The 15,934-nt window shown below is 34.3% G+C and overlaps 2 protein-coding genes across 2 annotated transcripts; one reads left to right on the top strand and one right to left on the bottom strand.

Moving 5' to 3' along the window:
• Positions 1-843: 843 nt before the first annotated feature.
• LOC114247402 (tetratricopeptide repeat protein 27) lies at positions 844-11,640 on the bottom strand. The gene is made up of 12 exons (XM_028180368.2): positions 10,939-11,640; positions 10,478-10,860; positions 8,960-9,221; positions 8,093-8,327; positions 7,205-7,429; positions 6,555-6,726; positions 5,451-5,526; positions 5,073-5,247; positions 3,404-3,590; positions 2,675-2,850; positions 1,699-1,846; positions 844-1,111 (listed from the first exon to the last, which is right to left on the bottom strand). Exons 1-12 carry the CDS (start codon positions 10,991-10,993, stop codon positions 845-847), a joined length of 2,361 nt encoding a protein of 786 aa, XP_028036169.2. The 5' UTR covers positions 10,994-11,640; the 3' UTR covers position 844.
• A 442-nt stretch (positions 11,641-12,082) lies between these two features.
• On the top strand, positions 12,083-15,714 carry LOC114247404 (uncharacterized). The gene is given in 6 exon segments (XM_028180370.2): positions 12,083-12,265; positions 12,346-12,463; positions 12,912-13,105; positions 13,853-14,468; positions 14,552-15,371; positions 15,374-15,714. Coding segments are annotated over 6 exon segments (2,031 nt in total). The 5' UTR covers positions 12,083-12,182; the 3' UTR covers positions 15,574-15,714.
• The last annotated feature ends 220 nt before the right edge of the window (positions 15,715-15,934 follow it).

Raw genomic sequence — 15,934 nt, 5'->3', positions numbered from 1 at the left:
CGTTTCCGATCCGATGGTAAATTCCGCGAAGCGCTGCTCTTGCTAGGACCAGTGTTAGCAACACTCCCGGTTTGAGCCCCGTGAGCTCATCTACACGTCAAGGAGAAGCTGAAATAGCCTCTCAGGGCTATCAGCATAGTTAGGACAAAAAAAAAGAATCAGAGAAGGCAGCAGTACTCACTCAATGCCGACTCTATACTCTGTAGAGCACAAGACACTAAAGACGTAAAGTACCGTTTCGCTCTCTTGAGAACTTTGACAAATTTTAGAGTTAGTTTTTAATGTAAGCACTTTAGATGTATTAATGTTCTATTCACGTCTATATAAAAATACTGTAAATCCGTCGAATTTGAACTGATTAGATTAACGAATCAATCACTGCAGCTTTACTTTATCTTTGCCGCTGCCTCTATAAACATGTTTAATTTTTTGTATTTTTTTTTTGGAATTTGGAAAATTTGGCCTGGGCAACGATGAATGAACAAGTGGTAGAGTTAACATTGTTATTCATATTTTGACATTCAACAAGTGTGTTATACTGACATCTAAGTTGAAATAAATTATTTTGAATTTTGAATTGAATTTGAGTTAATTGGGTGTGAACACTTGTACGTCTAGGGATTCACAGGGTGTGTTAGAACCAGGTGTTAGTATGCGATCAAAAAAATGTACTTTATGTAATTAAAATTGAATTAGACGCGTGTTTCAGTCAAGGGAACGGTCGGTGGGGGTATGTCCGTCAGCTAGCTTAGCGTTACGTTACGTATTTACGTTCAATAAATGAACATTTGTTTATGTTAAGTTTGTCGCTTATTGCGTATTCGGGAAAAAAAAAAACTACAGTTCACATAACAGATTTTATATATTCAGTGACAGCGTTGAAGGTTTCTCTCAGCTCCGCAAGCGTGTCTTGTGTTTCTGGCCAGTTATGTTTCTCGGCAGCCCTGAGCACCGCTTGCCCCGTCAGCCGAGCCGACGACAGTTGCTGGTCGGCTTGGGGCCGGTCCTTGTCTTCGCATTCCTGTCTCGCCTTTAGACTCGTTTCGAGGACAGATAACGCTAGGTCGATAACCTTTTTACAAGCCTCTGGGTCGTTGGGCCAGTTGCCGTTCTAGTCAACAATCATTAAAAAGAAATATTACTATTACAAAATTGCAACAGAACTGTATATCTCTCTGTATATATAACTATATATAAACATTGAAATTTTGTTTATGTATATTCGCTAAGGTCTTAAACTCGAAATAGTAATTTAAATATGGGTTCGATAATGGCGTAAAAACAACATGACTAAATGTGATAAAATTTTATTATCAAAATTAAAAATGTTATCTTTAAAAACTGGTGTCTACATACAAACTAGACACGCCAGCGGTTTCATCCGCTATAAATTATCTAATGTAGAAGAATTAAATACGCTACATTTTCTAGAGATAAAGAGTTTAATTTATTTTACTCTGATTTGTAAACTACCATAGTAACGACTGTCATTACGGTCGTCGTCTTCATGGTCTAAAGGATAAGACGCCCGGTTATTTGGATCGAACGACGCAACTGTGCCGGTGTTCAATTCCGGCAGCCAGGTATATTTTTTTATAATTGAACAGGCATTTCAATTGTTTTCGCGACTGACTATCTCAATAAAAGAATATGACGTCGTATAATAATTTAAAATTTGTTTTTTTTTATTATTATTACCTGTGTGTACGCCCGGTACGCTTTCATGAGTCTCTGTGCTTTCAACAAAAACGTGGGACTAATATCGGAATACAGTATCCATATGTCAGGTTTATTGTGATGCACAGCAGTTATCCTCCCGAATAACTCGAGTACTCTTTTCCTTAACCTAAAAAAATAGCGTATTGTATGAACTAAAATCAATATTCTTCTAGGGCTTTTATTCGGTAATCATTAATGAAAACGAGATTAACAAAAACCATTTTTGTAGATTAATTTAAAAAAATTAAAACTGCGACACTATGGTAGAATTATTTGGTTCGTGCAGTTTGGGTCATAAAAAATCGGAGCGGTGAAGCGAGTATTTTGCTCTCTCTTCCACTCACGAGCCCTATGGACGGGCATAGTGATGCGCATTATTGTTGTCGATAGTGTATTTAATTTTGTCATTTTGTGGGTTAGTGATAAAAATCAAAGAAAAAATCACTAACACCACATATCGCCGCAGCAAGTTACCGAGAACGGCAGAAATTAAGACTTTGTAACTTTTCAGGAACTATTCTTATTTCAGTGAAAAATTTTAACACATTGTTGATAACAACACGTGCAAATATTATTTTGAATAAATTCTGCCGTTTTGATACAAAACAAAGGCGTAGTCACTGTGTCACTAAAGAAATTCAGAGAACGAATGCATAAAAGCACATTTCTCTTCGACATAATGTACTATAATTTGTAGGTGAGTACAAATGACTCATAACATAACAATGTCTCACCACCCTTCGTATACCACCCCGCCGCCGTGTACCTGCCTTCGATGACTCATTTGTTTTTAATGATAATGGCGTTGCGCCCGCCCAACATGCTCACCGCCCTAGCCGGGCTATGATTTATGACTCAAACTGCACGGACAAAATAATTCTACTATAGGCTAATTTATTATAATAGAGAGACTTGTCATGTCATTTTCCACGAATTAGGTAGAATTTAATCTCACCTGGCAGCACCATTTCCGTCGGCGTCTTTGGTATCATTTAAAATGGCCCGAACCAACAATGTCAGTACTTCTACATCTTCAAATTTATTCTGTAAATCCAAAAGTCTGTGACAGCCGCGAATCACGTCCTCAAAGTGTAGGGTGTCCATACTAACAATAATTACATTATCCCACAGCTGAAAAATGTCAACGAAATTCTTTAATAAATAAAAATAAATTATTCAAAAATATCTATAAATAGATACCTTAAATATACAAAACCAATAAGCTAAACTAATAACTAAATTAATAATAAATAAAATCTCGATCAACAATTCGTTTACATAGCTTCATTTGAGCTCGAACAGTAATGCCCCGTCAAATGATTTATTTTAGTGCTTCGCCACAGAACTGTCTTTTTTTTATTGTCCTTGTAGGCAGACGAGCATACGGCCCACCTGATGGTGAGTGGTTACCGTCGCCCATGGACTTCAGCAATGTCAGGGGCAGAGCCAAGCTACCTGTCATACTTACTATACTACCAATATTTTATTTTAGTATTATGTTTAATTAATACTAAAAAAAAGAAATTATTCTTCTTCTTCTTTATTCTTTATTGTACACACAGTTAATATTACAATAATTGCGTAAGATATAAAAAATGGCGAGCTTAACTCAACAATTGAGTTTTCTACCAGCTAACCGTTCTTAACTTAAATTATGTTAGAAGCTCGTAAATAAATGTTCTACCTTCCAGTTGTCGTAATTGAATCTGAGAGCTTCCATGAGGGCTCTGTAAGCTCGATACTTGTCTCCCTGTTTCACGTAGACTTTGGCGAGGTTGTTCCAAGCCTCGAACGAGTTAGGGTTGAGGTAGGTGTATCGACGGTACGCCCTCGCCGACAGCTCCCAGTTCTCTGTCGTTAGCGCTGCGTAACTAGAGATTCAACGTAAATGTGTGTTGTGAGTTCTTATCTTGATTGATACTTCTGCAGTAGTCATTAAAAAAAACTTACGTTACGTTTAGGGTTGACACCCGTACTTTATAATAAAGTTTTGTACGTTATTTCAGGTAATTGTCCTCTATACTTTATGTGAACAATAAAGTACTCGAAAATACTTTAATTTGGTATGATTTGGTTTCTTTGGGATTTTGAAAAGTTTTGTCATATGTATTTTTTCGTTAAGCGAACTATGTACATGGATTGCTCAATCGATGTCGCCACATCACCGCACTCGTTTTTTAACAAATATTTCTGAACGCAACTTAACCTCAAATGTCAAAAATGTCACTGTCATTAATTGTCACAATTTCTTGTTTAATTTGTTCAATTCTAATAAAAATATGTATTTAAACATAATAATAATAAAAAATAATTGTACTTTATTTTAAGACTATGTACTTTTTTCCCTACCTATAATAACTAGAGGTCGGAGTAGGTAGATTGATTTAAGGTCGTTTACGTCAAACATAGAAGATAACATGGATATGCCTCCAAAATACCGGAACTTCATATTTACTGTGATATTTGTTAGGGAATTTTGAAATTAGCACGAATCTGTGTTTAAGGTGAAAAACGTATTAATAATATTAATCTACGCTACCAGTGCTAAAGGTGAAAGAAATCAGTATTTTATTTTTTACAAAAACACCTTGGAATAGTTACACCGTATTTTGTCCCTTTCTGTTGAATTAGAAATGACGCTTGTAAGTATGAGACAAAACTTAGACTGGGCTTTTTGTTACTTTATCGCATAAACATAGACATCGTATTCGGCGAGGATTAAAAATTTTTTTTTCAATTTAAAAAATAATCATTATGGATTAAATGGCATGTCCATATAATAATATCTTGACGCAAGTATATCAAATCAATCTACCCCTTCCGACCACTGATAAAAACCAATGTACTTTATCTGCAAAAAAGGTGGCAACCCTGGTAACGTTTTTGTCATAATTACGTTCTTTTTTTTCTTATCAAATAATCAATGTGTGGTGACAATACCGCCCGTGGCTCGGCGCCGGCGCCGTCCCGAATGATTCTCGTGCCAAATGTCAAACCACTGTATTCTAAATGATGCTACAAATCAATTAATGATGTACATATTGTGCTCATGAGTAATCATAGCTTATTAGCTTGATCACATTGTTGGTGGCACGCGGACGATATCAATGAACCCAAACGAAATTTAATATATTGTCCACTTAATTTAAGCTTATAATAAAAATGAATTATATTCAATTAAACAATATTTAGTATTATCTTATCATCTTCTTCTCAGTGGTAGAGATATGACTCTCTTATAGTCTCTGTAGAGACTGTCTCTTATCATACGCTTATAATTAGAATATAATACGATGTTCAAGTTCGTTTAAAATTATTATTCTTTAGATTATATTAATATTGTTTTTCCATACCCCAATCTCAACCAAACGCTTTCTTGTATGGAATTAATTTCGACCGACTTTTCGTAATGCGGTATGCATTCTTCATACTTCTTGTGATCGAACAGAAAATTTCCCCAGTGGCGCTGTGCTCGGCTACTTTTATGATCAGAAAATTCCCAGGCTTTTTCGTAACATTTAATGTCGTCTGAAAAATACAGTGATCATGAAAATTGTTGAATCCTAATTATTGCTGGCTTGATGGACAGGAATGTCGTTGTTCCATGGCGATTCAAACTGTGACCTCAGCTTAGAGTATTCACTTGTCTATGGGCTGTCAACTCCTTTGCCAGTCAAGGAAAATAATAATTCCTTAATATCTTTCTCCGTATGGCCGAATGTAGATATTACCTGTAGCATCGCCCAGCAAACAGTACAGCTTGACCGTGGGATTTGCGTCAATCTGTTGTTGTATAACTTCTGCTGCCTGTAAAAAATCATTTTGTTTTTTATCACACACTATCTGACCCGGCAGACTTCGAGGTGCCTCAATCGATAAATAAAAGACCTAAATATTTTAAATATTTGTATAAAATAAACTTAAAACAAACAAAAGGAATCCGTCTGACGGTGGACACATCAAAGGAAAAACAAAATTGTTATTTTTATTTAATTCCAAGCATTTTCATATTTGTCTAAATTTTAAACCTTCTCTGGTACTTCCACAAATAACTCAAGATCAAAATTAGCCAAATCGGTCCAGCCGTTCTCGAGTTTTAGCGAGACTAACGAACAGCAATTCATTTTTATATATAGAGAAGAAGAAGATTATGACAAGACTGAAGCGACGTATCGATTAACAAATCGATTACAAAGATAGCGACGTGCACGAGACAGACCAAACTGGAGGACGGCGCATACGGTATTGCGAAACTCAGTTTACCTTCATTTGTACACCAAGAATGAGGATGATGTGTTTAGAGTAGTTTTTTGTTACTATCGGGTCAAATAAATCATACATTTGCCCCAAACTAGGATTCCATACATGGACATGCTTAAATGTGTACACACAAAAATATTGGATGGAAAATATCCAAAGTAAGGAAATCTACTTAAAACACGAGCGTTTGCCCGAAGTGGGAATTGAACTCACGACCGTCAGCCGACTATCAGGGGCCATCGCGTTAACGAGTCAGAAAAGTCAATTAAACTACGAACATGGTTTAAGAAGACTGATTGTTTGTAATAAATTTTCTAATTTCATACCAACACAAAAATAGATTAAGAGGAATGAGTGTAGAATGTAGGGGTGCCAAGCACGAGGGTAAATTTACAGCAAAGTCAGTAAAATACTAATAAAAAACCAAATTGAGACATCAATGATCGAATCTGTGTTTGCAAGTTGACCTGGCCAAAAGGCTAAAACACCCGGTGTATCAGGCAAACAAATAATTTAAATCCACTAACGTAATATCATTAAGGATTTATAAGTTACTCTTATTTCTTGTTAAATACCTTATGCCTCAGTTGGAGTATAGTGTAACAAACTATAACATCTTCCCAAAGTTGTAGTTTCTGATACTCCTCGAGTGCTGCCTTCACGAGCCCCAGGCTCTGGTACAGGTCGGCCAGCTGCTGGCGCCACGTCCATGACGCGGGGAGACCGCTCGCCCAGAGATATGATAATCTGAAGTAAAATAATATGTATTGTATATATGGCAAAAGATTACAGGATAAACCGTCCGGTGCAATCATATGAAGCTTTTTTTATTGCTTAGATGGGTGGACAAGCTCACATCCCACCTGGTGTTAAGTGATTACTGGAACCATAAATATCTACAACGTAAATGCCGTCATCCACCTTGAGATATGAGTTTTAAGGTCTCAGTATAGTTACAACGGCTGCCCCACCCTTCAAACCGAAACGCATTATTACTTCACGGCAGAAATAAGCAGGGTGGTGGTACCTACCCGTGCGGACTCACAAGCGGTCCTACCACCAGTTGGCTATGCTCACGTTTGTATCATTTTTTTTAAGTGAAATACGTATAATACATGTTCACGTATATCTCCCATAATGAAGGGAGGAAAAATCGTGTTCGTGAAAACCCTTCCGATTAGTTATAGTAGCCGATTCATACAACGCATACAAAAGTTCATTTTACCTTGTGGTACCCAAAACGTTTGTCTTTTCATTAACGATTGTTTCGCATTGTAGCATGGCTCGTTCTACTGTGCGTTTGTGATTAGCTTCTATTTTACATCTGATGAGCAATGCTGCCACCCGCGTCGACCAGGGACCTCGCCTTTGAGACAGTACAGCCTCTATATACGGTTGCAATTCTTCTTTCATTAAATCGTCTTTAGGTTGGGATTTTTGTATGTACTGCCTGAAAAGTTGTACATAAGTATGTAACTTACCTTCAACATAATGAAACAACAAGGGAAAGATCTTCCGTCGATGGTCCGAATGTTGTTCTTCGAAACTTTTATAGTTACAAGCTTTTTTGCAAAATATTTTCAATTTGTAAATAATGTCAAAACACTGGAAAGTATTGTGTTAAATACTTGTCATCCTATTAGACATACTGTACATTCTTATTTTGATTCTTTGTCGACTTGATATGGTGCATTTCTAACTCATGACGTCTTTGTAATCTCTGAAGAATTATGTATCTAACTAATGTTTTCAAATGTACGCTATTTTTCTAAGCTAAGGATTGACTTATGTCACTTGATTAGGATTGACAATAATGCTGCTTGTCTCAAAACAAAGAAAGGAATTATCAATAGTACAACAGCATTAATAGCAGCAGTACATAAATCATAATCAATGCAACAACATTGTACAGTAAAATAGGACACAGACATTTTTTGCATCAACATTTACACTACCCAGCGTCCTAATTCTGTTATGAGGTAGTCTTGGGTGCTGTTTCTGTTCATCGAATTTAAAAATCTACTATTTCAACATTTAATATTATAGTCTTTATAATTCCTGTATTATCTTATATGTGTATGGATATAAATAAATATGTATGCAAATTACTAACACAGTCAGCAAACACAATGTTTGCTCCAAACTAGGTAACTGAGTTTGTGTGATCTTCTCCAAGTATTGAATCTTATCAAGTCTGACATCATCTTGGAGTTCAATATCAGTTGGCAAGTCTGCAGTACCATGACTCTCTTCAGCCGAGGGACGTTCAACAGTAGAATCCAGATCACTAGTTAATGCCAATTGAGGTAATGCATTCTGTTGATATTTTGTTCTTTTGCCGAGTATCCCTAAAATAGATATGAACAATCAGATTAATTGACAGTGTGGTAATCAATGCACATTGCGTAGATAGGCTAATATAGGCCATCACAAAAAGGAAGGTCTGTAGTTATTATTAGATAGTTATTGATCAGGGGATAAGTATGCTCTATGCAGCTGAATGACATGTTATGTTGTCCATCCTTGATTGTTGTGTGTTACCTGTATTGTTACATATCATTTACCTCTATTATTGGGTGACCGGTAGTTAGGCTTTTATTCCCACAACGGGTATTATTTATTTTACAATTAATGCTTGTGGTATTAAAAACATCTGTTATAATTAGAGGTATTCTAATACTATTGAAACTTAATTCTTATCTAACATCAATCAGGCCAGACAGCCAGAGTAGATCTCTACTAATTGTTAAGACAAATGAAGTGACCATGGCCAAAAAAATAAGATGCTTGGTGTACTTGCACTGTGCAATGGGACTACATTACTGTTTTAGTCCTGCAGGCAAGTATTAATTTCTCTAATGAAATAATACATGTTCAATGATGACTTCCATATTAAAGAATAATAATGTGTAAAAAAATAATTAAAAATAATTAGTTATGCAATTATATTGAAATACAAAAAAAATATGTATATGTATACCCGTCAATTCTAGCTTCAACCCAGCAATCTCTCTTGCTTTAAGTAAATACTCCTCTACTTTTTGAATCCTTCCATAGATGAGGTATGCTTGTGCTATTTCTAAACATAATAATAACTTAATTCGAGGTTTATCTTGCAATTGTTGCATTTTATTTGAAAGCTTAGCTATTATGAGTTCAAGTTCAGCAAACAGTGTAGCACTTGTATCTTCTAATGCTCTTTGGTGGGCTACTTTACTTCGGAAGTTCCACCATAGATTTAACTGTGGATATTTAATTAAAATTAATTGTGTTTAAGTTTCATATTATCAGGTCTGTTGTATAAGAAATTTTAATAGCATAAATTTGCTGCTATATATATAATATAGCATATATATCATATATATGTAACTGCGTTTAACATGTTGAACATCATGCGGCCCACCAGTGGGCCTAGCATACTGTACCATTCGGGCCAAACCAAAATCAGAGAATCAGTTTTATCAACTAGAGATTTTCTTTCGAAAATTTATAAAATCCACAGAAGATAAAAATTAGCAACTTTTACCGTCTAGTTTATAAGATACTTCGAAAAGTTATAAATCGTGATAAAACCTACAACTTTTGATTGGATTTGAAAATGAAGGCATTTCGCTAAATGAATACGCGGCTCACTTCCATATGCATTTCGTTTGATAGCTGAAATCTGTGGCTTGTGTGAGTGTTTTTGTTGAAAGCCTCACATGGCTCACAGGCGACACTCATTGCCTGAACATCTCAGCAAGAAAAGGCTCACTGGTAAGCACCACGGCCTGAATGAAAATACTCAATTTTTTATGTGGCATTCAACTTGCTAAGTGATAGTTTTACTGATATAATACTATACTTTTTAAATACTATGTGTATTATTTTTGGTGTTTGTTATCATTATAACGTATGAAAATGACAGTAAAACATTCTTCTTCTTCTTTTAGATAATTTGGCTCCAACGCCTTTCGCATTGATTTTGCCAATGTCAAAGTATTTACAAAAATGACAGGTGCTTAGAGAGGGAAAAAATTACTAAATCTAAATACAAATAAGTTTGGTCGGTTTTTCCATACGCGAATCTGTGGTTTTAAGAACAGCACAAACAAATATATGTTAGACTAACCACTTTAGAAATAAATATTATTAGCAGATAAAAATTTACACAGAATATTTACATGTTTAGAATAGACTAAAGTTAATAAACAATTAATATTAATAGGTCGGGGAATGTCATTGGGAAGGATATCATAAAGAGGGGATACGATATTGGGGCAGTCGAAGAAAATGTGATCCAGGGTACCCTCATCTAATCCACACTCACAAAGAGAATGGTCACGGACTCTAATTTTGGCAAGAAAAACAGGGGAGCAAACATGGCCAAGTCTAAGACGGATTATAGCTGTGACAATTTTTTTAGGAAGATGGCAGTGGGAGGAAAACCAAGGCCAGTAAAACATTAGTTAAAAATTCAATAATATATTAGGTGTTATATCGGCAAAGGTATACTTACATAAGTTGGCTCAATACCTGATAGAGTACTAAATATTTGATCTGAAAAATACAATAACTCTGCATGCCTGATATTTGTTTGCAACGGTTCTGAATCTCTTTGCATTTTTTCATTAATATTAATATCACTTGGCCATTTATTCTTAAAAAATTCATTTATATCAAATTTTTCGGGATGCGGATTCCAATTGTAGTCACAATATCTTAGTAGAGAAATTATAGCCATTTCCAGCATATTACTTGAATAATTTTCATAATCACTTTGTGTTTTTAGAAGAGTTATTAGTTCATCTGTTTCTAACCTTCTGGTAAATAACTCTTTACATAGGTTTACATCTTCTATACACCATTCATTACACCATAGCTTCTTGATTTTATCATCAACTGCAACATGTATATAAATGTTTATAATTCAAATATAAAAATAAATAAATTAAATGTTACTAACAAACATTTTCTTACTGATTGTATCAGGATTATCATCAAAGTTGCACAGATATAATAATTCATGTAACATTTTTAGGAAGTGAATTGAATAAAAGAATATCTTTAAATTATCTAAAGAACTGATCACGAAGTTACAAGTTAAAAATTACTCTATCTCGAGTTTTTTTGTTTACAAGGATGTTTCATAAATCTTCAAATTCGTGTTTTATAACCTCAAATTACAAGCATAGATAATATTCATTTACAATTCTTAAATGTTTTTTGCGATTTGTTCGCGACCACCTCGACTTTTAGCCAACTTGTTTTACAGACGTAATCATTCATTTCCTCAATAAATAATGGTATTATTCCTGTAATTGGCTTTGTAGGTGAATCTGAGAGGTTATTTTATAACTATATGTTCAGATATTTCATAAAATTTCTTCACACTTCTGGAATTTCAAAAATACTAAAAGTTTTATAATATGATTATATAATAATTCACAAGAAATCACTATTCAGGTATTTGTCAAAAACACCATTCCATTGTCTTCTGTTAATCATATAATTTGATAAAAATTCGCTTAATATATAGTCTTAAGCGAAAAGCACAAGCTGGCTGGGTTACATATTTTGGCCAACGAAAGCTAATATACGTTAAAAAATATCGCCCTCGTGCTGATCTAAGGCGAGTGATAAATAAAAGGTGCTCACACCCAGGATGTGAACCGAAATGTCAAAGATTCAGCTTTTCTTTCAAGTTATGGTCTAAGTGGAATGAGGACGTCACATAGGTTTATACAGCCACTGTGCCAGTTTGTGTGCTTGAAAATTGCGTGGTACATGCTTGATAAATAAATTCCTGTTTTAATCAACAACATGATATTCACTACTGCAAATCAGTGAAATAATATTAAAAAAACAAAAATGTATATAATGAAACCGCACGCATGTGTAAGCATAAATTTGTAGTCTATGAAGCTGTTTTTTTAATTACACTAAAACCTGTAAATTACTACTATAAAATAGAGCAATGCTGAAAATAATTTTAAAGTTAAAACAATCAACATAGGCTAAAAAGATGATACCTAATGGCCATCGAAATCTTTGAAACTAAAAGTGAATTTAATCCTTGACCTAAAGGTCTTAGTTACCAGGTCATAAAATCCCTTAAAAAAAGCAAATTAAATCAAAAAGAAAATGGCTGACAATGTCATTTTAGGTTAGGATAAGCAACATGATTTTTTAGTTAATGAAACAAGTGTCGTATTTAATAAAATATGCATGAAATGGAATCAATACTAATCTTTATAACATCTGCTATGTGCATAACCTTAATATTTAAATTGATATATAATTTGCGGTAAGAATAAGACAGCAATTTATAAAGCTTTCCCGCCGATATCTTTACATTATTCTAAAATTAATATTTTACATTTACAGGTTGTTATTGTCGTGGCGTGTTAATTGCTGGTTCTGCAACTCAAATTTCTGGGTAAAATTTATAGAACGCAACAGCTGGACTTGTCCAAAGTGTGAACAATATAACGGCTTCACTGAGGTATGGTTAATTTACCTACTCAGTTATAGTAAGAGTAAAAAGTTTTTGATATATCGAAACAAAATATATCGCTATTGAAACCGTTATTTTCTTTTAAAAATTCAATGTGACTTAAATCTTAAACCTGTAAAGTATATTTATGAAATTTGGCTATTTTCCAAATAATATTTTTAGTTCTAAAATATCGTCTTTAAAAAGATACATACAATATAAATCGGATGCTTTATTTAGGATAGGTATAGTGTAAAAAGGCGATAACTGTTCATAGGCCCTATTGAGTCTTGGCCTCTAAAACTACCACTGATCTTAATATAATTATAGTAATTTTTTTTAGATTAAATTGTAAATGTAGTTTTCATGATATCACTCTTCACTGTTACCAAGCCAATATAATTGACTTAGCATTTGTGAAAGGTGACCTCACGAGCTATTAAATATTAAATTTCAGGATGGGGATTACAATAAGCCTATAGTCAATAATGTTGAAGAAACTCCAAAAACGCCAAAGGTATTTCAAAGGACACTACCTAACAATGGCTTGTGCAAAATGTGTAACATAAACCAACAATTAAAGGTGACACAACTTGCCAATTTTGTACCAATGAATGAGAAGAAATATGATGAAGAAATTGAGAATTACAGGTTAGGAACACAGCGACAGTCACATTTAATTTATTTGCGTAATTACTGGTGGTAGGACCTCTTGTGAGTCCGCATGGGTGGGTACCACCACCCTGCCTATTTCTGCCGTGAAGCAGTAATGCGTTTCAGTTTGAAGGGTGAGGCAGCCGTTGTAACTAAACTTGAGACCTTAGAACTTATATCTCAAGGTGGGCGGCGCATTTACGTTGTGGATGTCTATGGGCTCCAGTAACCACTTAACATCAGGTGGGTTGTGAGCTAGTCCACCCATCTAGGCAATAAATAAAAAAAACACTGAATCCATTTTCTTCCATTAATGATTTTGACTAATTAATTTTTATTTGAATAAAAATTACCTAATTATAAAATAAAACATTGCGCTGAATAACTATTGTCCTCTCAAGTGTTATTTGTGTTATACAATAATCACTAAAAGAAATATTAGATTAAGACAACTAACTAAATGCAAATAAATTGACTTACAGAATCTAGGTTGTTAATCTCCACTTTATCTCTTGGCCCATGACCATTATGATAGAATATAGACACACCTGCTAAGCTACCTTCATATTGTATTGTGATGAATTCATTAAAATCAAACATTTTTTCTATATTAGAAAATATTGATCATATTTTGTTTAAGTATGGGTTGGTGTGTAGTTTGTTCTTCTCACAACCTTGGATATGCTTCCACTCTGTTTGAATAATTGAATAATGTTTACATTGATATGATATCTTTTTTTGCAGGTTACAGTTAGAAAAAGCATATAAATTATGCAGTCCATGTAAAAGAGTAGTACAAATGAAATTAAATAAAGAAAAAGAGACTCTCTTAGGTTCCAAATTATTGGAACAGAGAACTCCCGAGAAGAAACAAAATAAAATAAATGAAAATCAACTTTTTAAAAATTTCATAAACAAATCTTCGACATTTATTGCAACAATACTTTTTATATTAGTTTGTACAGAATTCTACAAAATTATTAGTGAAATAGATAATTTATCCAGTACTATTAAAAATATTAGATTGATAATGACTGGCCTTCTAGAAAGATTATTTACAATTATGAAAATGAAAACAATTCAGACATTCCCCTTCTTAGAAAATTATGAAATTACAACATCTATGTATAGTTATATGTCATTGCCAAATGTATTTAAGTACAAAGATATTGACTTTTGGAATATCATGACACAGAAGACACTGGGAGGGTTAGTATGTTCCATACAAATTGTTGGAAATATGTGGAATGTCAATACTATGAAATATACGATTATACTTGATGGACTCTGGTTAGTTTTCGTATTTATGTCGACAGCAGACCATGTACTTCTTGACCCACTGTACATATGTGGTGTTAAGGTGAGTGGCTTAAATTGATAATTGAAAATAATTACTTGGCATTATTTTCTATTCAATGCTTATTGTCTGTCTTTTTTTTTCAGATGGCAAGTATTTTGATGATTTTGCTAGTTTATAAACAAATGCAAAGTAAAAAAATCAATAGGATAACCAAAGTGAACTTCTCACCAAAACAAGTGAATAACAGAGTTACATCAGAAAATGCATCCATGGATGAAGAAGATTCTTTTAACTTGGACACAGATGATGATGTATCACTTAGTAAATTTGGAATACCACATTTTACAGATTCATCAACTGAAACTGGTAGTCCTCTAAACACGTCTTTGATTAACGGCAGGTCCTTTACACCTAGAAGTGAAAGTTTGTGGACGAAACCAAACTTAAATTCTACTTTTTGTGTAAATTCTGTAACAAGTAAAAGTCCAACCTCTATTCCAGAAACTGTATTTGCCAAACCAATATTTAAAAAGTATCAAAAACTAGCAAAAGACGATTCCGACTCGGAGTTAGATGAAAGTATAAGTTCCTTGTGTATAGGTAGTCCTAGTAAATCAAAGAAAAAGACAAACTCTATATTTTCTCTACGTAAATTTGCTGCTACTCCAAGTTTTGTCGCTCCAAGGCCCGTGACAGGCGCGAGACCACTCATATCGCCCAGCAAGTTAGGTCATGGCACCTCTTGGGTAGCCGGTGGTTACTGGGGTGCCGAAGGTGAACGTATTACTGACTTGAACGGCAGTCGATCGTCGAGCCAAAGTTCTGGCTTCGAATCTCAGACGTCTAGCATGAATCAACGCAACTTGTTTTCGCAGCCGCCATCGTGCGAGGAGTCTGTCTGTAGTGAACCAATGGAACTCGATCGTTTCCCAAATATGAGTTTTTTTAGTAAGACGCAACCTCAATTTTTCCCAGAATGAATTCGCCCATTTTTCCTCAAATGCAGTACAATAGTCACGTTCAAATACCACAAACTAGATTCGTTCCACCGACGAATTCACAGAATAGTTTTAATCGGCCCCAGAGCCACGTTCATGTCTTCAAAACCCCCGGCGGGTCGGGGCTCATCAAGCTACCTCAAGTTGATAAGTTCACAACTCGCTAATTGCGGCTGTGTCTTGTTAGCCAATTTTTTTTTGTCTTCAGTTTATTGACTTTTCATTTCTATGTATTTTTTATTTTAACATGTTATTTTTATTCTTCGATACATTTTGTAAAGTTTCATAAACTGCCATTATGTTAAGTGATTTTTTTGTTATGTTGTAAGAATCGTTAGTTGTAAGCCATTAGTTGTAATGTTTGAGACTAAACTTAGTTTTAAGACTTGCTGATCTCGTGTTGGTGCCAGATATTGGCTGTATGAAAACATTAAGAATTATTATATTGTTACAATTTTTTTATATATGGACGTCACTGTCTGCTTCTCGAACAAAATGTGATATTGTAAAGACTAGTAAACACTTGCA

The sequence above is a fragment of the Bombyx mandarina genome, chromosome 10 (genome assembly GCF_030267445.1).
Source record: "Bombyx mandarina strain Sakado chromosome 10, ASM3026744v2".
NCBI classification, from domain to species: Eukaryota; Metazoa; Arthropoda; class Insecta; order Lepidoptera; family Bombycidae; genus Bombyx; species Bombyx mandarina.
Note: the sequence above shows the minus strand (reverse complement) of the source record. Positions and strands in the feature narration are given on the sequence as shown.

Excerpts from the sequence above, each read along its gene's own strand:
- LOC114247402 (XM_028180368.2), bottom strand. The coding sequence starts at position 10,993 with ATGTTACATGAATTATTATATCTGTGCAACTTTGATGATAATCCTGAT. Across the intron at positions 8,328-8,959 it reads GTTGAAGCTAGAATTGACGG|GGATACTCGGCAAAAGAACA; the intron begins GTATACATATAC and ends TATCTATTTTAG. Across the intron at positions 7,430-8,092 it reads ACATTGTGTTTGCTGACTGT|GCAGTACATACAAAAATCCC; the intron begins GTTAGTAATTTG and ends ACAACTTTTCAG.